We start from the raw sequence: 23,608 nt of genomic DNA, 5'->3' as shown, positions 1-23,608 counted from the left end.
TCTTAATTTACTTAATTTTTTTAAAATTGTTTTTTAAGTTCTGCTAAAATTTTAATTCCAATTTAAATATTGACCCATCACACATTTCAGTTTACTATGTACATTTGTTTTTTTCTACTCTTTTACCAGGTTCAGAACAAGGTGACAGATTTGTCACTGAAACATTAACAATACTGTTGCTCCAACTCCTTAGTAGAAGGTGAACGGCATTGTCACTTAGTGTTAACTGGGAATAGTGTACAACACAATGGCAACAACAACAACCCCTACTGGTGTGTGAGGGTCTATTTCCAAGCATTACAAAAAGAAAAAAAATGTATTAATTTGTAAATAGGCTGTATGCATACATTCATTCATTATGGACTATGCATGTTCTTTTTCAAGAGAAGTTATAATTAAAATGATTAGCCTAAAGTGTATGAATTGTTTTATACCATTTGTTATTGGTGAAGTAAATCAACTTTTGTAACCAAATTATATATTTCCAGAAAACTCCTCGTAAGAGTACTGAGAATCCAAAACCAGGTACAACTATTAAATTAGAGCCCAAGCCCACCAATAGGTCAAAAGTACATTCTGTAAAAGCACCTATTAAACAGGCACCTTCTATTTCAAGCACTGATGAGGAAGATGATAAGCAAATCAGCAAACAGGTATTTATTTATAGATGAATCCTTTTATTAAAGATGAAAGATGAACCTTTGCGTCTCTTTTTGAATGATTTATTCTTCATAGGTCAAACGTAAAAGCAATGTTAAGCCTAAATCCAGTGCCACTATCGTTCCAAAGCAAACGGCATCAAGTTCTTCACTACTGGCAAAAAGTGCTTTTCAAAAACAGGCAGCTTTGAGGGTTGTGCCCAGTGTTAAACAGGCTTCAAAAGTCAAGGAACCTGTTAAGAAAAATGCTACGAAAACTGCGGATTCAAAAAAGAAAAGTATATTTTCTCCAGAAAATAGTTCTGAGTCTGATTCACCCAAGTCTGTTGTTAAAGTTCCATCAAAAAGTGCCATTCAGGTAAGCAGTGTGTTTTTCTATTATATTAATTCGGTATGAGGTATTTTAGAAAATTATTCTAATTTTTGTTGATTTCTAAATAAAAGCCACCTAAGGAATTTGGTGTCAAATCATTTCAATTTTATTTGCATAATGCTGAAGTCAAAACTTGATTACTATTTCTATGTTACCTTGATCTACAAAATTTTTTATGAGAGATTAGACCTTATCAATGGTAATGGCCAATGTTATTCATCAAAATTGTTGAAAGTTCTGGAAAGATGTTAATATTTGAATTGTAACACTATGCTGTCCACCTCAGGTTAAACCTAAACCAGAGCCCAGGCCAAAAGCTGCTGCCAAACCTGTGGAAAGGCCAAGGATAGACAGACGAATACCTGAAAAACGAGTTCCTGAAATTAAGACTTCCCAAGACAGTTCTGCTACTTCGGGAACTTCAACGAGTGGTATTGTAAAGTTTCTCAAAAGTCTATCACGTTCATAAACGAGAGATTCTAGGTTCCAGTAGTAGTAGTAGCGGTAGCGAATCTAGTGGTGATGATTCGGAAAAAGATAAGAAGGCAATAAAAAAATCTGCGAAGAAGGGAGGCGCAAACGTTAATGAAAATGCTGACGGATCGGACTCCGAAGTTGAAACTGGTAAATCCAAACAGGTGAGTAATTAGGTAATCTTGACTTTTTTGAAATGAGTATTTTATATTTACTTTTAGAAAATCATTAATGTAAATTTCGTGATTTGCAGTTTACTCGAAAATTGACTCGTTCTTCAAGTACAAGGAAATCTAAACATGTCCTTGGGAAAACGATAGATTCGGATACGGATTCTGATACAGAAAGTACAAAACGCTCTCTTAGTAGATCACCTGTTAAAAGAGTTCCTACTGCCACAAAAGGTAAAAGTAAAAACAATAAGAAAGCTGACCCAAAATCCAAGAGGAACGAAGTAATTATTGTTGAAAGGACTTGTCCGTTGGAAGGTTGTGATAGTGTGGGACATTTGAGTGGAAAATTCGATAAACATTTTGTATTGGAAGCTTGCCCAAATTATCACAATACGACGGTAAGTTTAAGTTTTTTTAGTTAATAATTTAAATTGGTAAATTTCGCAAGAATTTTCGGCGGCATATATTTCTAAATCATCAACCTTTCAACTAAAGTAAGTTGTAATGCTTTTAGAATTATTGACCTTTTCAAATTTAAGCATTTTAAGTAATATTTCTATACTACCGTATAATTACCATACCGGTGAGACTGTTTTAGTTTTTAAGATGTTATTAACTTGTTACATATTTGTACATACGTCACGTATCTTTTTTTACAAAGTATTTTTTTTAGATACCTAAATGCAAAGCAGAATTAGTAGAGCGCAGAAAAAGAGAAGACACGAGGAAAAAAACCCTAGAATACATCTACAAATCTCCTTCATCACCAACACAAGAACAAAAACAATATTTGGCCAGGGTGAAAGATTTGAGGAACAAATTCAAACAAGAACCCATGGACGGTATATTGCAACATGTTGATTTTGCACACTCGTGCTTAACGTAATATGTTGTCTTCTAGATATCAAACCGCAGATAGATAAAAGCAAAGAACCGGATCTCAACAATATGGTCCCTGAGTATGATTTAAAATTATTTAAGGACGCTCAAGCATTGGCTAGCGAAAAAATCGAGGAAGAGTTAAAAAGCTTGCCGAGTACCAAAGGTAAATGTTACATATTTTTAAAATGCTTAATGAAGTCTATTCACTGCTCTATATGATATAGTTAGTATTAAGACTCGTCCTCACAAAAGTAAGGAGTTACATTTTATCATTCCTGACATGTTTCTAGACATTTTTTGATGCTGACACTGCGTTTTTAATATTAATTACAGGCTTTTCTGGGCAAGAAACTCTTAAAAAAATTGAATCTTTGTTAACCTATGCTTTATTTTCCGCTTCTACGAGATATTTCAGTAACAAGAAACATATTACAACAAAGGCGTCTCTGAATATTGTTTCTGTATGGACGGATCTTCAAACATACATTGAATAGAAAGATAACTATCGCTTATTCGCTTCAGTAACGTATATTATTGTATTTGGTGGGGCAATAATGTCTCCATCCATATCATACCTTCGTTATTTTGCTTTATTTCAAAAACGTTTTCTTATGACACTTGTAAGGGAATAAGAGGGTTATACTAACAGTTAATTGAAGTGCGTTGTATTAAAAATGTAAATATGGATGTGATGGAAAATATATTTTTGTATAATAGTATAAAATAAGAGCAATGTCCAAAGTGCGGTTTCCGGTGAAATGCAAATTTTTGTAAAATTATTTCTTAGGTACAAAATGTATAGAAATGGGAAAATATGAAATGGAAGTTTGGTACCAAAGCCCGTACCCGGAAGATTACGCCAGATTACCCAAACTATATATTTGCGAGTACTGCCTTAGGTATATGAAGTCGCGAACTATCTTGGAGCGCCATGTAATTAAATGCGTTTGGCGGCATCCTCCTGGAGATGAAGTTTATAGGAAGGATAAAGTCAGTGTCTGGGAGGTATGTTCTACATTCTTGATGAAAAAAATTAATAATAGATTTCTTATAGTGAACATATTAATAAAGCAGTGGATATTGTTAAATGTGTTTGATCTTATATTTACGATGTTTTTGCATCAACCCTATCCATGAAAATTTCCCAAATTTCTGTTTTTCATAACCAGCCGAGAAATTATTTTAAATTTAAATATGTCATTATACTTTAAAAATAATTAACTCTATAATTAGGTGGATGGGAAGAAATATAAGCAGTACTGCCAGAACCTTTGTCTTTTGGCGAAATTCTTTCTGGACCACAAAACTCTATACTACGATGTTGAGCCGTTCTTATTTTACATAATGACTCTTGTCGATAATGAAGGATGCCATACTGTGGGATATTTTAGCAAGGTAAGTAAAATCAACTTTTGTCAAGTGTCATAAAAATGATCAATTTCGTGTTTGCGTGGATTTCATTGTGGCCTTTCAGAGGTGTCTGGAAATAAAATAAAAAAAAGTTGTTTTATTATCCCACTTATCAATTCTTGGAAAAAATGATCTCACTATAAGACATACGCCACAAATTTGATACTACATAACTTGTAAATCTATCGTCTACTTTCAGTGACTTTATGCAATCATACGACCATTGTTTAAGAACCACATCCTGCCCTTACATTTTTAACAAAATATTTAGATTTAAGAAATATCACATTTTAAATCACATTCGAGGTATATTTTTTCCGAACATGTTTTCTGCGTGACTAATGGACAAAATTAGCACAATTTTTCTTCGAATAGATTTATTTTCTGCGAGAAATAGTTTGGGATTTTTAACGTCTACGTAGAAGTATGTACAATGAATATGAAGTAAGTAATTAAATTACAAAATGGAAATTTTCAAGCAAATTTATTTTGTGTTATTATCGATAAATTCAGAATAAAATTGAGCATAGTCACAAAATAAAGCAGATAATTCAAGAAATAACGAAAAAATGAGATTTTGTTGAAAGATATGGAATAGATGGGTAAAAAACTTGCCAATTTTTGGGTATTTTTTATCTGGGTCATTACAAAAATTTATGAAAATCTTACCTTCTAACTCAATATTTATTTGAATTATTGTACAAAAAATCATATATGTATTCGAACACAAAGTCATGCCGCTTTCAAGAAATATTTACGTTTTCTTTTCGAGCGATGATATGTTACTTTGCGCCGTTAATTCACAAATAGTCATTTTATCATTTGAGCATGGTATAAGTTTTTGCTCTATGTTTGAAAGCGCAAAAGTGTGTTTTCCGCTTTATTGCAAAAAGAATCTTTTTCTAATTTTTGCAAATAAATTGACAATGTTTGCAATCAAAATCTGTGACTAAACGTTTTTCATTTCGCAATTAGTCATTTCATAACTCAATTATCAAATAGTATTAGTAAGGACAGTAGTTGCTGTAGTGCTATAGATATAGGACACAGCTTGAATATGTGCAAATTTTTTGTGATTTTTTCATTGTATCGTAGCAGGTTCTTTAATCAAGTAAGTATAAAATTTAATTAGGTAAAAGGGTAAGGGAGGAATATAGGAAAAACTATTTTTGCAACTGGTGTCATATTGCTATGCCTTATTTCGTTCGGTCTGCAAAATCCCATTTGTTACGTGAAATTGCGAATTTCTTAACTGGTAACATTAATGTCATTATGTGAGTATTTACTTCCATTGATAGTATGTATAGTGCCTTTATCCTTCATTCGAAAGTTTACAATGCCCTGCCAATTCCTCTTAGTCGATTGCTTACTCAAGATGGTTCAATAAAAAAGGTAATTAGACGCAAAACTAATCGATTTCGTCGCGTATGTTGGCGGTCCCATTGACGTCAGTTATTGGGACTTGGTTTCGCCTACACAATGGGCAGTAAAAGAGCATCGTACAGGGAATACGGCCTGGAAATAATTTGCACCACGAATTCCTTGGATACTTAAAAGCTTTATTAGGCTTTGAAACGTATGCAGATGTGTAATGCTTGAAAATCCCACGTGTTAAAAGGAACCATAAAATTTGGCTTACTAATAGCTGATGAATATTTTATGTAGGGTGTCCTGAAATTAGGTGGCCAAAATTAAACAGTGGCACTTTGTTTTCCGAGATTTGAAGTCCTTGTACAATTTCGAATTTGTTCGTCTTGTGGCATTGTTTCCGCATGTCACCGCTTTCCAGTAACTTTAAAAAGATATATAGGAATTTACATGATTTTCCGTGCATATTGTGTTACACGTGTACAGAAAAATTATGATGAAAATGATCTTAATAATCTAATGGTTTTGATCGTATCACCCTTTACGTTTGTAACTTAAAAGTGGGGATTTTGTTGAAATAACTACGTACGTACGTTGCCCGTTAAATGAGTCATAATCTTCCGGTGTGGCGGTGATGATTCCTCTCCTGCATACGAGACGTTGCCGACGCCGACCCCGTCAAATTTGCCGATGCTCGGGTCGATGACCCGACATGGTAAGCGTCGCGCCGCCGCCCTTGTAGCACCCTTTTTGACGTCGTCGGGCGGTGCATTCGGGAAAAAAACCGCAGGACGATGGACGCCAACTTTGACCGCTTTTCAGGCGAACTCGATACAAAACTCACTTTTTGAACATCAGAAATTAACGTCCACAAGCGTAATTTAAGTGCAATTGTCCAGCTGCGGGGTATTATCAATGTTAGGTTCGTGATGCTTTTACGAATTTATGAGCATTTATCTATCACTCCTTTTAGTTAGGAGTGGGGGTATTCATGTTTAAAATTATTCAAATGATTTGCAACTCTTTCTTTATATTTCTTCGGAGACGTTACCATAAACCTATAATCCTAACGAGCAGAAATTACTTATCGAAAACCGGATCGGACGAATACCTACCGGCTATCTGAGTCTCCCACCTGGTATGTCAACCGCATAGGCAGAGGTACGACCTATAAAGGTCTGTCGGCGGTACCTCCACTTAGCAACAGTGCCATGGCTAAAAAATGACATTCCGCGAATCTTCCTTCGCCGTTGCAATCTGAAGAATTCGGATGACGTAAGCATGTTTCACGTTGCCGTCGAATGCACAACGATGAGATTATTCGTTTCATTATTCTCGCTTTATGTCAAAAAATTATACATCGACTCTCTAGGACAGTCGATCCGATGCCCACGCAACTGAATTTATTTAACATCTGCTTTGTTATTTATGGTTTGTTCAGTTTCAGTTCGTTTTTTTCAACATCTAAAAAATTATATGAATTATTTAGGCACTAAAAACTCAAAACGCTGTTCTCATAAAGGCACAATTTTGCCTTTGTTTAGCCGACTCTGTATCTCTGATCGTTTTCGAGATCCCTATGTTGAAAATCAAATTTAGGAGAAGCTGTACAGAGGATTTGGTGCTTGTGGTCTGATTATATCATCTTGTCCTGGTGTGGAATGTCATTCATAAGATCATTTTATTATTTTCACTAAACAATCAAAATTCTGTTTGAGAAGTACTATGCAACGAGTGTCAAATACTTTCAGAAAAATACTTGATTGCTTTGACGGACATTGTTTCATAGTGTCTGTCAAGCGTCAATCGATACACCAATGACGCGGTGAGTGACTAGAGTAGCTAATGTGACGGATAGGCGGGGAAAAGGGGCGGGATTTGGAAATTGGTTTTAATATTATGACACAAAATAGAGCATTAAGATTTCATCAGACAGTTATGTCACTCCAATCCAAATTTGCGAAACGATGAGCGACGCGCCGAGTTTACAATAATCGGCCGTGTAGCTTATTGTGTATCTTATACTATTTTTTTCTATTGAATAATAACAATAAATTTAAATATTAATCGATTTAGTTTTAAAGATTATGAAAAACTAGTATTTGATTAATGCCCTCAGGCGCCATTTTAATGTTATTATTTCTCTAATACGGTTTTTCCAGTTAATAAGAATAATATTAAAAAATGGCGGAAAGCGTCGTCCTTGGGCCGTGCGTCATTGGCGTAGCATTTTTTGCAATTTGTTCTTGTTGTGCAGAGTATGAATTTAAAGTCGTTGAATATATCAAAATTTTCTCCAAGAATTTAGGAAATGTGACGTCTGGAGGTATAGGCTTAGTAATTCTTTCAACATCGAAAACATTTCTATAGTGTTTACATTTTTTTTAAATTTTTGCTAAAAAATGTGAATTATTTCACAGTTTGAATTTCACACCCTATATAACGAGAAGGAATTACAAATAATCTCAATGCCAATGACACATCAACCAAAAATGTTGCTTTCTACCTCTGACTGAAAATCAACATCCGCAAAGAAATGTCGAAATTATAACTCGCCAAAGTTCGATAAGTTTTTGGCTGCCTCACTTCATGTGGCGCTTAATTTATTACAGTATTGTTAGTTTCTACTGCTTTTAAGTTTTAAGGCGGAAGTGTATAATATTTACTTTGGCAGTACGTATTACCAACATCAAAGAGTAGAACGGTATCACGAAATTCTTCATTTCGATACCATTTTGACGTCATAACAGTGCCGTAAAGTTGTCATTTTGATTGAGTTTGAAAAAATGAAAGAAACAGAAATCAAAAATAAAACTGTCATTCCTCAGCGATTGAGAATTTCAGAGGAATTTCAGGGTGTTTCACATGTTTTAGGAAGTATTTTGCATGATTGCGAGTTCCGGCTTCGTTCCAAACTGCGATTTTCATGCGCAAGCGATAGAAATGTGCTTTCCGCTTTTAATATAGAATATACTATTTTGTCATAACAACTATTTTGAATAAATGCACCCTATTGATTAGGTTTACTGAGACACGTATGAGGATACATTGATTCCAAATAATAAGCGGATAACGACGTGTTTTGTCCATATTTACTCTTATTCATATTGTTGGTTGTTGGTTGTTGGTTACGTTGAAAGTATTTCTAAGCTTAAAATAAGAGTACTCTTAAAAGATTTTATTTTTCATTAGGGGGGATCAAAATCATAAGGCAACAAGCTAGCCTTTTTCTAAGCTAGTTTTGATTATAGTAAGTTTTATGATTGGAATAAGCTAAATTTATTTTCAATTCAAAAATTACAGGTTTATCCACTGTATACCACCATATCACGATATACGAGCGGTAGTAATATTAATGAACGCTTTGCATTACAGCGATAAAAAAATTTTGGAAGTTAGAAAAACACACACTTTGCATCCAAACGTGCAAGTCGAAACTTATACTAGCAAATTTCAAAAGAAGACAATTGACTATGCAACTACCGATGAAAATGGTAAATGTTTAAATCACGATTAAGAAGAATCAATGTGCCCCATGTATCAATGGTCTCTAACTCCCCCTATAGGTTTCATAGTTTTTTATAGCATAATCCAGTTTATGGTTTTGATCTCCAACTCCAGAAATACTTTTAGATTTATTCGGAGATAGTATAATCAATGAGTTACCGGAAAATAAAATGTTAATGTGACCAAGGAGCGCCATTACTAAGCGTTTGGATCTTAAATTGGCATGTATTTTCCTTATTCCATTCGTGGAGTTAAATAAAAATAAAACATTCCAATTTGCAGTACCAATCGCATACTACCAGCCAAAATCGCCTTAGATGATAACTCTTTCATTTGGCCAGCTACTTAAAAAAAACCTAAATTGTGCAAAAAATAAAATCAAATAACAGTAACTAAACAGTGCCAATCAAATATCAACAATTTGATTTTTAATTCTCTTGAAGTTTTTCAACAGTTCATTAATTAAAAATAGTAACGGATTACAACCGGTTTTTGCATAAGCGTAATGATCAACCTGTTAGTTGAAAAAACTATACAAGTTGTAATATGTACATATGTAGGTTATGCTATTGGTTATGCCCCTATACTAAAATTAATGTATACTACTATTAGGTGTACAACTTTGCTTCCGCCGTTTTTTTTCCGAATTTCGCGATTTTATTGTAAAAAACTAATTATACCTTTAGGATCCAAAGTATTGTCCATCGCTGGCCACTACTTTCTCCCATCTTTCGGGCAGCATACGAATCCCGTGTTGAAAAAATTGGACATCTTTTGAAGCGATCCACGATTCTATCCAATTTCTTACTTCTTCATAAGACCGGAAGTGTTGGTCAGCTAGCCCATGTGCCATGGATCGAAACAAGTGATAATCAGAAGGAGCTAGGTCAGGAGAATATGGCGGGTGGGGTAGGACTTCCCATTTCAATGTTTCCAAGTATTTCTTGACCACTTGCGCAACATGGGGTCGAGCATTATCGTGCTGCAAAATCACTTTATCATGTCTCTCGTTGTATTGCAGCCGTTTCTTTTTCAATGCTCGGCTCAAACGCATTAATTGGGTTCGATAAAGAGCACCTGTGATTGTTTCAGTTGGTTGTAACAGCTCATAATATATTACGCCGAGTTGATCCCACCAAATACAGAGCATGATTTTGGAACCATGAATAGACGGTTTGGCCGTCGACGTGGAAGCATGGCCGGGATATCCCCAAGTCTTTTTGCGTTTGGGATTATCGTAATGAACCCATTTCTCGTCCCCAGTCACAATACGATGCAGAAATCCCTTCCGTCTTTGCCTTGCAAGCAACTGTTCACAAGCGAACAGACGCCTGTCAATATCTCTTGGTTTCAACTCGTACGGCACCCAATATCCTTGCTTCTGAATCATTCCCATGTCTTTGAGGCGTTTTGAGATTGTTTGTTGAGTCACTCCCAATGATTGTGCCAATTCTTGTTGACTTTGACACGAGTCTTCGTCAAGTAATGCTTCCAAGTTCGCATCTTGGAAAACCTTCTTTCTTCCACCGCTATGTTGGTCTTCGACGTGAAAATCACCGTTCTTGAAGCGCTGAAACCACTCACGACATGTCCTTTCACTAATAGTGGCTTCCCCATAAGTATCTGAGAGCATTCGATGAGCCTCAGCAGCAGATTTCTTCATATTGAAGCAGAAAAGTAAAACCTCCCGCAAATGACGAGAATTTGGCTCGTACACTGACATTTTCAATTGCGAATAACTTTATGATGAAGACACAAATAGACTAATATTTTTATGAGGTTATGTTAACAGGTGCCCAAGGCTCCTGCATGCCCACATGGGGTTATTTATTTCGATCATTACTTACCGCTACATACATCTATTCAAAAACGGCGGAAGCAAAGTTGTACACCTAATAGTTTCACGTAAAACTAAATTATTTCGAAAATGGCTTAGAATAGGTATAGGTCACCCTAATACAGTTCGACAGAGAATTACATTCTCTACTTGATACTGCTTAAAGTTATACGGTGTTCCATTTAAAAAAAACAGACTTCTGCAACTTCAAAAATGCAAATGTTGGGATTTAAATTTTGAACACCCTGTTTAATACTAAGTCATGTAAACGGCAAAAGTGTAAACTTAAGACTATGTATTGATATTCTGTAAAATATGAAGATTATGTCTTTAATAACTACGGAGATATGTAATTTTAAAATTGATCATTACGGAGGCGTGTTTTTAATTCAAGGTCAAATATCTCAAAAACGGTAAGACCTAAGTATAGGACATTATGTAGAAAATTTGTCTCAAATATTATGTAGAATCTAAAAATAAAATAATATACTGGGGGTCCCATTTGAAATAAGCAAGTTGACAACTATTTCCGGTTAAACCGGAAATGACAGGAAGTTGAAAATATGTTTAAAAAATAGTACACGTCGAAGTTAACTTAATTCCAAATTTTCAAATCTGTATCACTTCTAGATCCTAGTAAACTTTTAATGAATGGGTTGGGTGAATAATCCTGTGTGTTTGATACACTGTATAAACCAATCTGAACAGAAAGGAGGCTTGTTAAATGACTCAAATCTAAATTTTAAAAAATGTGACTTTCGAAATCTTCATCAGAATCACTTTACTCAGTTAAGCTTTAAAGAACATTAATACTGTGGTGAAAACCAAACAAGTGCATTAAGGGATACTTAGGCTGAGTTGTTTAACCACGGCTTAAGGTTGGTTCACCTAAACTCGATCCTCGTAAATTTTGACGTCCATAAGAAATGCATTGCTGCCACAATAACAGCAATCTGACATAAATAAATTCCTTATGTGCTTTCGTAATATACGAGGGTCAGGTTTAACAGAACCGAGCGTAAGCCATGATTCAACAACGGCCTTAGGCCGAGTTGTACTGGGCATTAATTAGAATTGAATACATGCATAGCATTTAACGTATGGGTAACGTTAAGTTCAACATTTTTTAATTGTTTCTTGAAAATCGTTTATTATATGTTTTAAGCTCATTTTTATATGCTTGAGAGATTCACTAAATTTTTTGATTGTTCTAAATTCAAATGTTGTTTTCTTTGTCTTTGTTTAAATTTAACACATTAATTAATTGCCCATGCACGGCTTCAGGTACAATTTTCGTTCGGTATTTATCTTTCTTTGGCCGCCGATCCTGGTAATGTACGATTTGGTTTTTTGGAAAAATTAAGGAGTTTGAACGAACCTACAAAACCTTGGCTTATTAATAGCTACAATGTTGACAGATGTGAATTGTAAAGGCATGTGGGCGTTAAAGTTTGTTTCAAAATCTATAATGTTCACAGAAAGAGTGGTGGTTCCTGTAATAATAAATGTGAAATAATGCCAGTGTGATAATATGACCAAACTTTTTATCTTAAAAACAACAATAACGAAAATTTTATCAACCTGTCAAATGTAATGTTTCAGTATTGGAATACCCGTTTTTCAATCTCGGAAACTACTGCTGTAATCACCGGCGAATTGCTCTAGGGCAATTATCGCGATAATTTTCCCGGTCGCCCTATCAATGTTGCAACAAACTGAAAAAACAAACCGGTCTTCATACCGGTCACAAGTGATCCCTCAGGACACAAGTGACCTGAGGGATCGCTCCCTGAAATATTAGTACGAGATTCGGGAACACCCTGTATGCTTCTAGTAGCCGATCGCCATTAGGTTAGGACACATCTTTAATAATTCGGTTAATTTTATAGTCTTTGTTATAACTTTCCAATTAACTGTCGACTTCGATTGCATTTTTATTTGTCTATATTCTTGAACATGTATATTTATTTGCGTTTTAGAACTGTAACATTTTCGCCTATCATAAGACACAATCACTTTTAACACATGGATTAACCTCAGGCCCTCAAGCCGGCCCTGGCCGATTAGTAAAGTTGTATATGTACAGTTCAGTTCAAGCTTGAGGGTTAAGCTATTTTTAAATAGTGATATGTATAATGAATAATACCATTTTCCTGATGTGCCTGTTTATTAATAGACCACTTGTATCGATTTGGTTTGGCAGATGAATAACTGATGTTATTAGCTCGATCATTAGCTACTTCCGTTTGAACCAAGAAATACCCATCATGGGTAACGATTTATCTGCGTTTTGTGTACGGCACCCATACATAATTTTATCTAATCATTATGGAACGAGAATTTATTGCGCTCTTTCAATGATCCTTTAAAAAAAGCATTATTTGAATCTTTCTATTCTGTTTTTGCACCACTTTTTAAACATTATCTGCAACATTTGCAGACACAATTTCAGTACCTATCTTGAGCCCCATCCACCTTCGCAACCGACCAGGTAGCAACCGCGCACTATTCATAACAACCAGATCGTGCCCATAAAAGGTCATGGGATTTCTGCGGTACGACCGTTCACAGCTGACATCTTGACGTCACACTCATTTAATTCGTCGGTTCAGGAGGTATCGGCTGCACTACATATTGTAACTTTTGTTTCTCACTTTATTCTATTCTGGGAATCGAAACGTTTCTTCCATATGACCCGTTTTGAATTAACCGGTTTAAACTTGAGTTATTCGGTTTAACCTCCCGTATCGCGATTTCTAAAATAGTCGATAATAAAACATGAACAAGTCTTTTCACAAGGCCGTTTTGCCATGGATGGGAGTAGATTGTTTCAGCATTCTGAGTTTATAACCCCTGGTGCTTGAGACATTTTGCGTGGGAATTACGGCCGGCAAAGATTTCTGGAAAACGTTTTTTCTGCTACTACCTAATTCTCTCGATGGGGCTTAATAACTGTTGCAGAGCAAATTTTCAAAACACCACCAGAAAAACGCCAGGTCCGTATTAAAAAAAATAATAAGTGAGTGGTGTCGATGTTTTAGAAGCGAGATATCATCTTGGGATACTAAAAAGCCTCTGTCGTGGAGAGGAAGGAATTCACAAAAACACAAAATAAAGAATGAACTTAATTAAAATATTAAATAATTTTTGATGAAATCGATAGGTATTGAAATATTTTAGGTTGAAAATCTTAACCAATTCCGTTCATAAAACGAAAAAAAAACCATTTGGCAACACCGTTTATGGTTTAATATTTTATAGTTTTGCCACGCTCCTGTGTAATATACAGGGGTGTCATTAACAATGTGAAGAAAGGTACTACACGTCAAATGTTCTTACGCTAAAGTTTACAACGTACAAGGCGTTGGAAAGTTATCATTTTAATGTTTTTCGCCATTATTGTGAAAATGTCTAAATTAGCAGCTCGAAAATTTGTGAAGGGATTTTTTTGGTGACGAATAAGGTATGTGTTTCAATTTTCGCGTGGCTCGTAAAGAGCGCCACTCACGGCTGTCTTCGCCGATGTTAATTGTTAATAACTTTTTACTCCGTATGTTTAACATGAAATTTAATTGAACATTTGAAAAAGCAATCTTTTTTCCACAAATTATGAATTCTTGGTTCTTTTCGGCATCTCGATCCGTTTTCGAGCGAAATCGATCGAACACAATGATTTGATAATAAAAATTAAAAGAGAAACAACTACATTTAGCAAAATCCAGTAACTGTCTAGAAATGATCTTGCAATCACGTTCCTAACTTAGACGTTTTTAGAATCATATGAAAAGACCAAATTACAGCTTTAATGTCAGCTTGTAAATTTCCCAAACTATCCACTTTCGGACGAAGCAATTTTGCGGCAACGACATTTGTAGTGTAATATCTTCAGCCTTTAGATTTTTCATTATTAATTAATCACCCTATATGTAGTGCTGCGACACGTTTCACGCATTCCATGTTTCCACACACGAATAGACAATAAAAATGTAAACGACATTTGAAGTGGCTATTTCCCAGTAACATGGAAATTATAGTTGTTTGTATGCACCGCTTTATGACTGTTTATCTGCAGATCTATTGCTCTGGAATGGTTATGTTCAAGTAATGGAATCTGTTAAAATAATTTATTACGACCTGTCTCGTGACTTCTTTACGATGGTCTTGTTAGGTTCATTCGCCTGGGTTCGAGGGTCACGTGGAACCAGTAATTTAAAATGTAACATTTTAATTATTATTGTTATTTCATTTTATACTATGATTTATTAGGACACTCAGTAATTACAGTTCAAAGTGCTGAGTTAATTGGGCATCACTACTCAAAGTCCCTGTCACTTCCAAAATGCGAGTTAACAGACCTTTGTACGTCAGACTGCCGCTTAGATATGTAAACAGCACCTCTCCGTTTCAGAGCTTTACCTACGTTTGGTCTGACTTGATAATTTCACTTTTACCGTCGAAAACACGCTTTATTTGAAAATCGACGGTCAATAAAAATCAGCATACCGCACCGTACAAAGTGGTCGAAATAAGGTGCTCTCCTTTCTCTTATCTCAATAACTAGCAGATAGTCGAAACAATATTAAGTACAAAAGTTGTAGAGTTAAAGTTGAAATTATGTTTTATAAATATCCACATACAAGGTACTTAGAAAAGCCGTGTAATACTAAATTTACCTTTTTCAAATGGAACACCCTATACATTGTCTTCCAAATCCGATATGCTATCATTGCTAGTTCCTAAACGATAAGGGCCAGTTCAATTAGAAAAAATGTGCCAAATTTAATACACTCTCAAGAGCTGAAAACAGTTTTGCAAAATTATTTTAGTTTCCAAGTTATTATGGAAAACTAAAATTTGACCAAATATAATTTTCTAAATAAATCGGAAACTAAATGTTTTTCAGTAGAATGTTTGATATAAAAATTTTATAGTTTTCTTATGTCTACAAACCAGTAAATTTCTAAATTTTAAAAATTGTTTAGTTTTGAAATAATGACTGACAACTTGAATTTTTTAAACACGGACCTGTATATTTTTTGACAGATTTTTAAAAGTCTTAAGTAATCTCTTTACAATGATGTATGACATGATGGAATTTTTTGACGTTTTACTTTAAAAAAAGGTATCTTCCTTTTTCCTCAATAACCTAGATCGGTCCTGGAGGTCTAAATAAAAAATGAAATTATTATGTTGCAGTATAATAGATTATGAAAAGCGAAAAACTAATATCTGAATAAGTATAAATAATTTTTTTAATTTATTATTAAATTATAAAATATTATTAAAACTTCTAGTTCTGGATTTATTTAGATAATTATATTTGACCAAATTTCTTCTAATTTAACCTAACCTATAATTCTTACCGTTTAAGAGTTAGCAATGATAGCACATAGGATTTGGAACACCCTGTATACAGTATGTCCACAGATAGAGGGCCCAAGAGGACAAATGGACAAAAAATGTTGTTTTTTGACAAAAAGTCATTCTTGATAAAAGTTTCTGCTTCTCGAAAAAATACGATTTACGAAGATACTTTTGAACTTTTTTATACAGGGTGCCGAAAAACTACGAACACATGAAATATTATCAAGAGTAAACTACCTTCATTTCTCATTTTGGAGCAAAATGGTAAATAAAAAACAGATTTCAAATCCTATCCAAAGTTTACAGACAAAATTTTAACTGAGTATTCCATGTTTTATTTTTCTTTTAAAATTCAAACAATTTCTAATTTTACCTTTTTCACCTCATTTCACGTATTTGCAACAAGCATGACAACAAATGTCACAATATTAATTAATAATCTCGTTTTGAAAAATAATTTCGAAATGTTAACTTTTGAGCAAAAAATATTTTTGGTGCAGTGTTATGGAACTGGCGATAACTCTTACAGATATGTACAAGAAAGATTTGTCGAAAAGTTTCCGGGAGTTTCTGTTTCATTACATGGAATTCGTCAGTCAGTCAAGAGATTTAAGGATACTGGGTCGATGAATAATTTAAAAAAGAAGAAGAAATTTTTAACGATGATGATGCAACTACAGTTGTTGTCTTGCAGTCTGTTATGGAAAACCCTCTTGTATCGTTACGAAAACGAGCTCAAATTTTGCAGATCGCCCAAAAAAGTCAAATTCAAAAAATTTTAAAAGCAAATAATTTTTTCCCATTCAAACCACATTTCAATCAAGGATTAGAAGATGGAGACAATGCAAAGCGATTAGATTTTTGTTTGTGGGTGGGGGACAAAATTGTAAATGAAAATAACCAGTTTCACAAACTTATTTTATTTTCCGACGAATCAACTTTTTCGACAAATGGTACGGTGGCTTCACAACATGTAAGATACTGGAACAGAGAAAATCCAGAATTTAGAATTCCTTCACGTCGCCAATATTTCAAAAAAATTAACGTCTGGTGTGGCATTTCATATTATGGAATAATGGGACCATTTTTTTTTTGAAGGTACGTGCAATAGGAATTCATACTTGGAAATGTTGAAAACTTTTCCTTTGGACAAGTTAAATGAGTTGCCATTACAGTACCGAGGACAAATGTACTTTCAACAAGACGGGTGCCCGGCACATTGCGCACACGAAGTTACAGAGTGGCTTAACAATAAATTTGGAGATCGGTGGATTGGCCAGTACGGCCCAGTTTTGTGGCCTGCAAGAAGTCCTGACCTCACTATTTCTGACACATATCTTTGGGGCCGTTTGAAGCAATTAACGTTTCAACAACCCATTGATAATAATATCGACATTTTAAAACAGAGAATTTTAGAGTCAGTTCAAATGATTTCACTCGAGGAGATAAGAAGAAGTTATAATCACATTAGACAGCAGTTTGAGAAATGCGTCGAATACGGGGGAGGTGTGTTTGAATAAGTAACATCTACTAACTTTTATTTTGAATTACTTATAAACTATTTTGGAATAGTGGAATTTTGTATCTAAACTTTGGATAGGATTTGAAATCTTTTTTTATTAATTACCATTTTGCTCCAAAATGAGAAATAAAGCTAGTTTATTCTTGATAGTATTTCATGTGTTCGTACTTTTTGAACGCCCTGTATAAAAAAGTTCAAAGTTATCTTTCTAAATCGTATTTTTTCGAGAAGCAGAGACTTTTATCAAGAACGATCTTTTGTCGAAAAACGACATTTTTGTCCATTTGTCCTCTTGGGTCCTCTATCTGTGGACATACTGTATAATCATAATTACATCTCCAGGTATAAGAATTTCATGAATTCGTTTGGTGTTTGAGCTTGAACACGCAACGCTCTTATACCAATATTACTTAGTTTTAACCCTCCGAATTTCTAAAATAATATTTTCAAATTACCAATGGACGTACATATGTATGTATGTATATCTGAAAGTAGTCGTTTCCTAAGATACCAACAAATAATTTCGAAACGATGCATCAGACTCACGAAACCTTTTATCGTTGAACTCGTGTATTGAAGGACTCTTAAAATTTTTAACAATACACATATAGGATGTTCTATTTAAAAAATGATAAGTTCAGTACAACATGGCAAATTGATGGTTGATGTATAAAAATCTTAGAAACTATAAGATAAGAAAAGGGTTTAAAGAGGACAAGAAAATAGAAAACTGTGCGCTGAGCATTTTGCCGCAAGCCTCTTCTGGTTGCAAATAATCGAATACGCCATGTGACGTCAAAATGCTACTTTCTCCACAGGGTATCGTTTGTAACCCTCGTTGTTTTTGAAATACTTGAGTGTTTTAAAGGGCTAGTATGTAATAGACCTGTTAATTTTTGAAAAATATTCATTATTACGTATTGTATGTCCGCACTTTACGTACCATTGTCTTAACAGTTTACTTTTAGTTTTACTTTGTGCCTATTTTATATTCATTTAAATTTTACCTCTTAATCGAGATATTAATTTTATCATTTTTTTACGCTGGTTGCGATTAGTACTTACTGGATTAACATATTTATGTCTTTTTAGTATGTCCAAACAGTAAAGCATATAAACCGAAATAAATGACGGATACCAAAAACAATTGGATACTGATCACGTGAGGAGTGTACAACGCGCTGCGACCTACTTGTCTAATTCAAAAACTGTGCGTTAACAAAAAATCATGCAGTAATTTGCTTCATTAATGGATGATTAATGATTCTGCAAGCGACAGAAAATAAATATTAATAGAAATAGGTATTACGTAGCTGTTATATTAATACCCATGTTGTTTCGTCCATCCATGTGTCTCAAAGACCGAAATAATTGCAGGCACTCAAGTTGAGGATGACGATGAGATTTTGGACTTGAGTGACCTCTGATTTGTTAAATTAAGATCGTTATCAAAGCAAATTAATCCGCTATTTCACGCATATATTTTTCTTATGCCATTTTAAAGTTTAAGTGAGTTCTGTTTTCCCCAAATCTAATGCGTTCACGATTTCCAGGAATTAATGGTCATTAGACAACAATAGGCAGACAGAACGGTATTGTTCATATTATTCATCTTTATAAAAGCTAAAACAGAACCGTTTAGCGGAACCATTATCTTCACGATAAAATGCAATCCGAAGTGTAGAAACAGCTGCACCGCGAAAAAAACGTGTATTCTGCACGCCGCACCTGTCCCGAATGAGATTCTTTTACCATATAACACCGACAACTACTCAATTACCGCCGTATGACAAAAACCTTGTTTAGATGCACTTAATTGCATACTGCCGTACACTAAGAAGCACGTTTAAATTAAATTAAAGATAATTATTATAAAATATATAGCTGAACGGTACGCAAACTAAAAACTCCAGCCGTGATGGGTCGATAATAGTGTCAGGTGGCAGGCAGAAGGCTTCGACTAATTGACTTTAAATTCGATGGTTTCTGGGGCGAAAGAAGATTTAAAAGGCATCATTTGTCGGTTGGGCCCCAAATTGCTGTTCAGTGATGTAGTCATGCCAGAGATTGGCACCTGCTGACCATATTGATGAAGCTTGATTTTAGGTGAACGGATGAACCTAACGTACATTTTACGGGGTGTTATTTCAGTACGTGGCCAAACTACAAGTGGTAATTCTTAGAGTAATACCAAGACGAAAATTTTACATAAACATAAGTCCGGGACTGCTTCGTTTTCAAGATAAAGGGTGTCGAACTTTTTTTTTAATCGTTACATTAAAAAAAAAACCTAAATAACAAGAAGGCGCGAATTAATGTAAAGTTGCAACTTGGTGACAGTTTTTAATGTAATACAAAAAAATCTTTTAAGCTGGAAATTGTTTGTCTCCTTTTGCTAATGGCGTGGACAGGGGTAACGCCGGAAATTTAAAAAAATCAAACAAGAAAAACGTTTTATTAAAATTACACTTAAATTAATGGTACCCCACTTTTTTTAGTAAAAAAAAAACCTTTAACAATAAGTAAATGCCAAATTTCAACAAAATCTGCTAAAGGATTATTAAAATGTTTACGAAAAACGATTTTTTGAAAAAAGCTTGACACCCTATATTTTGAAAACTACGTTTTACCAGACTTATACTTATACCAACTTTTTGTCTTAGAACCACTCAAAGAATCATTTCTTGAAGTTTGGCCACGTACTTAAATAACATCCTGTATGCTGAATTTTGGGCACGTAATTCAAAGGTATTTAACATCGGGCGCACAGACATGTAAATTTTTATTTTTGAGGAGGAAATATGTTTTTGACGGTTTTCCCCAAAATCCATAATTTTCAACATAACTGACAGTCAAAATAACATTTATATATTAACTATTAACATGTGAATTAAAGAGACGACAAGTGAGGTGCAATCTTTCATGTGACAATCGATGCTGATTTCATAAACCGTACCTTAGCTTAGAAGCCTTTTGCTAAAACAACGAAATATTTTTCATCTATTGAAAAAGCCATGACATTGGCACCGTTCAGATTTTTCGGCATAATCGCCCTATACATTAATTAACATAAACGATTTAAATTGACTTAAATGCTGTCTGCTACTTTAAATGTGGGTACCACGTGGCACCACGCGCGAGATGCTCATAGTTTGTTGAACCAAACGCTATATTATACATAGACGTAGAATGATGCTAAGATTCAAACTGTACAGCGTGTCCCCGGATAGATAGAACTACAAAAATTCTGGTTTTAAAATTTCAGGTTTTAAGCCTGTTCCATAATTTCAATTTTGAAAAACATAGCATGTGTAAAAATTTTTCAAAAATTTACTTTTGTGTAAAATGCCTTTTAGGTATAAATTCCATAAACAGTTATTAAGAAAAATTGTTTAGAATTTTAAATCAATTTCGCGGTTTCCGATATATTAGCAATTTAATTATTGCACATGTCTGTGCCTATCATTGGTAGATGAGTACATAGTTAACTGCTCTAAAACCAATGCCATTAGTTAAGACTAGAACTAGTGAAAATGAAGCCAAAAACCTGAATTCAGCCATATAAACATGCACATTATTTTAAAAAAATTAACGTAAAAATTTAGACATTTTTTTATAAACTCTGTATATTACAATGGACATGTCAAAATTCTTTTCGCAATTTCGAAAAAAAGTTAATAACAAAACTTACATTCGACACCCAACTCGACGCATTTACTGTTTAGGTAGCGACCAATTCGAACACAAGCCGTGACCGCCAATCATGCGTGCCATCTCGGGAATTATGTTTGAAGTATGAATTGTCAAGTCCAGACTTTTATTTATCAATCATACTGTCATTGCCGATCATATGGTTCACGGACATGGAGCTGTTCTTCTTTAAATCAAATACAACCGATACCAACAACATACCGATATTTCAATAAAGAACACAGGTAACATCGCTTCTTTCCATACTTTAGTTTATCCAAGAAATTCTGCGAGCTTAATAAAAATATAAATATGAGAGACTTGATTAAAGATGAACGTTTCGTCGTTTTTTCTGATACGTCGAGTCCTTACTACCTGAAAGTTCTCGTGAAAGAATTTTTCGCTTTTGAGCTGCGAAAGCGAGTACATACAAAAATCACACAAGAGTAAAATCAAACTGACATTGACATCTGATGACAGTTGTGTCAGAGACATCCGACTACTTTCGAAAACCCTGTGAATAAAAATGGAGCTTCCGATTTTTCCGAATTCCGAAATCTTTTCTGATCGAGAAAACGTCAACATTTCTGACTTTTTTCTTCGACTCGAATTCCAAAAGAGTTCCATGCAATTTAGAAAAAATAGACAGAGAACCACCAAAAAAAATCCAAATATTTTTGTGGGGCCAAAAGAACCACCATATCTCTAAGAGGAATATCACAATGTAGTATCAATTTTAATGTTCCGAGATTTTCCCAACTTCCAGATTTTCAGTTTTCACCACTTTAGTTTATGCTGCGACCTATGGGATCGCTTCCAGTACAGGAATATATCCCAGATGTACCTTTTCCGGCGCTGCCATGCAAAACGACCGAGAAATATCAAATAACGGAGCTTTTCCGACTAGAAAAGCGAGCCGTGCGGGAGGGAAAATTTCGCAAACTTGGGAGCTTTCACAATTTCCCTGTTCGACCACTTTCAACGCTTAGCTATACAGTAATGAAGGCCCCGAGGACTTTCGATCTTCCGGTTTTCATCGCGGTATTTGCAATCTGTAGAAATGGCCTACCGAAACGAAATTTTTCAAAAGAAATTTATGTGCTTTCGAATTTGCCATGCCAAACTGTTCCAGTCCCCTCATCAAATCGACTTCGTACGAACATCACAAGAAAGTCCAAACACTTCTTTTTGGCATGAGCCCCCGCGGTGTTTTACATTCCAAGGAGAACGGAAATGGATGATATTTCAGTAAAAAACATGTTATATGTTTTTTTTTTTTGGATTAATTTTATCTACACTTATTAGTATATCAACCGTGATGGTTGGTGACAAGGAAATAACTTCATTAAAATCAGACAATTTTCGTAACTTCCAGTAGTTGACATGCAGGGTGCTTCCAACTGCTGCACTTTGACAAATTTGCGTAGACTATTGTAAATAAACGTGGATTGAAAAACGTATATTAACAAAGATACAGGTTGGTAAAGTTTCAGTCTTTTTTCTACTGCCTTTAAAGTTTGTAATAGTAAGACACCTAAAAAATTATACATTTTTTCGAAAAAATAACACAAATAGATATGTCAGCTGGTGCCAAAATATGTCAGTTGTCATTTAAGAAAATTCAAAATGTGTCAAAAAAAGTACATATAGAAACATTTTGATGATTGATTTTTTTTAGGTTCAAAATTTTATAAATGTATGCAAATGATGCATTGACATATCAGGAATAAAAAGAATTTTCGGAGTATAAAATAAAAAATTCACGTCTGTATTTAAAATAATTAAGTTGATAACAATAACTCAGCTACTAGACGTGCGGTATTCCAGTTCGCAGAGTTTAGAAAGTCAAAAATCTTTCCGGTTAAATTTTCTTTTCTATCACAAATAGTTTGTAAATTAGAGTACTTGAAGATTTGGGCAATTTCGATGTTTTTTCAGTTGTCTCGGGAGCCATTGAAATTGTGGAGATCTCGTAAGGGATTCGGTAACGAAGTCCACAAGGAGCACCTAAGTCTAGTATACAAAATTTTTTTATTCGTTTAGTATTTTCACAGCTGTATTTTTCGCCAAAATTTCATTAAACTTCAACAATTTTAAAAACCAATAAAAATTTTCCTGTTTCCAGCCGTCTATTTTTATCAATTCTACTTAGCGCAGAAGCCATTAAATTAAAAGGAGGACTTCATTCATAAAACACGCGATGAATCGCGAGTTTGGCATGGAAAAATATGGCTAGACATGCCAGACACCAGGCCTAATTTTAGGATATGTACTGCATACTTCTCTTAATACTTTCGGTTGTCACGTCTCACTCGAGAATGCGTTATTAGCACTAATTTACATGGTGAC

General features: G+C 34.4%; 1 protein-coding gene across 1 annotated transcript in view; it reads left to right on the top strand.

Moving 5' to 3' along the window:
* chm (chameau) overlaps positions 1-23,608 on the top strand; it is a 40,141-nt gene that overhangs the window by 875 nt on the left and 15,658 nt on the right. Inside the window, exons 3-11 of the mRNA XM_066388804.1 lie at positions 489-653; positions 736-1,017; positions 1,319-1,463; positions 1,516-1,670; positions 1,760-2,077; positions 2,353-2,521; positions 2,581-2,724; positions 3,349-3,566; positions 3,795-3,956. Of these exons, the coding sequence (XP_066244901.1) occupies positions 489-653; positions 736-1,017; positions 1,319-1,463; positions 1,516-1,670; positions 1,760-2,077; positions 2,353-2,521; positions 2,581-2,724; positions 3,349-3,566; positions 3,795-3,956 (1,758 nt within the window). The remainder of the gene's footprint in view (positions 1-488; positions 654-735; positions 1,018-1,318; positions 1,464-1,515; positions 1,671-1,759; positions 2,078-2,352; positions 2,522-2,580; positions 2,725-3,348; positions 3,567-3,794; positions 3,957-23,608) is intronic.

Source organism: Euwallacea similis, chromosome 1 (assembly GCF_039881205.1).
Source record: "Euwallacea similis isolate ESF13 chromosome 1, ESF131.1, whole genome shotgun sequence".
Taxonomy (NCBI): Eukaryota; Metazoa; Arthropoda; class Insecta; order Coleoptera; family Curculionidae; genus Euwallacea; species Euwallacea similis.
The sequence above is the reverse complement of the archived record's forward strand: the minus strand, read 5'-3'. Positions and strand labels throughout refer to the sequence as shown.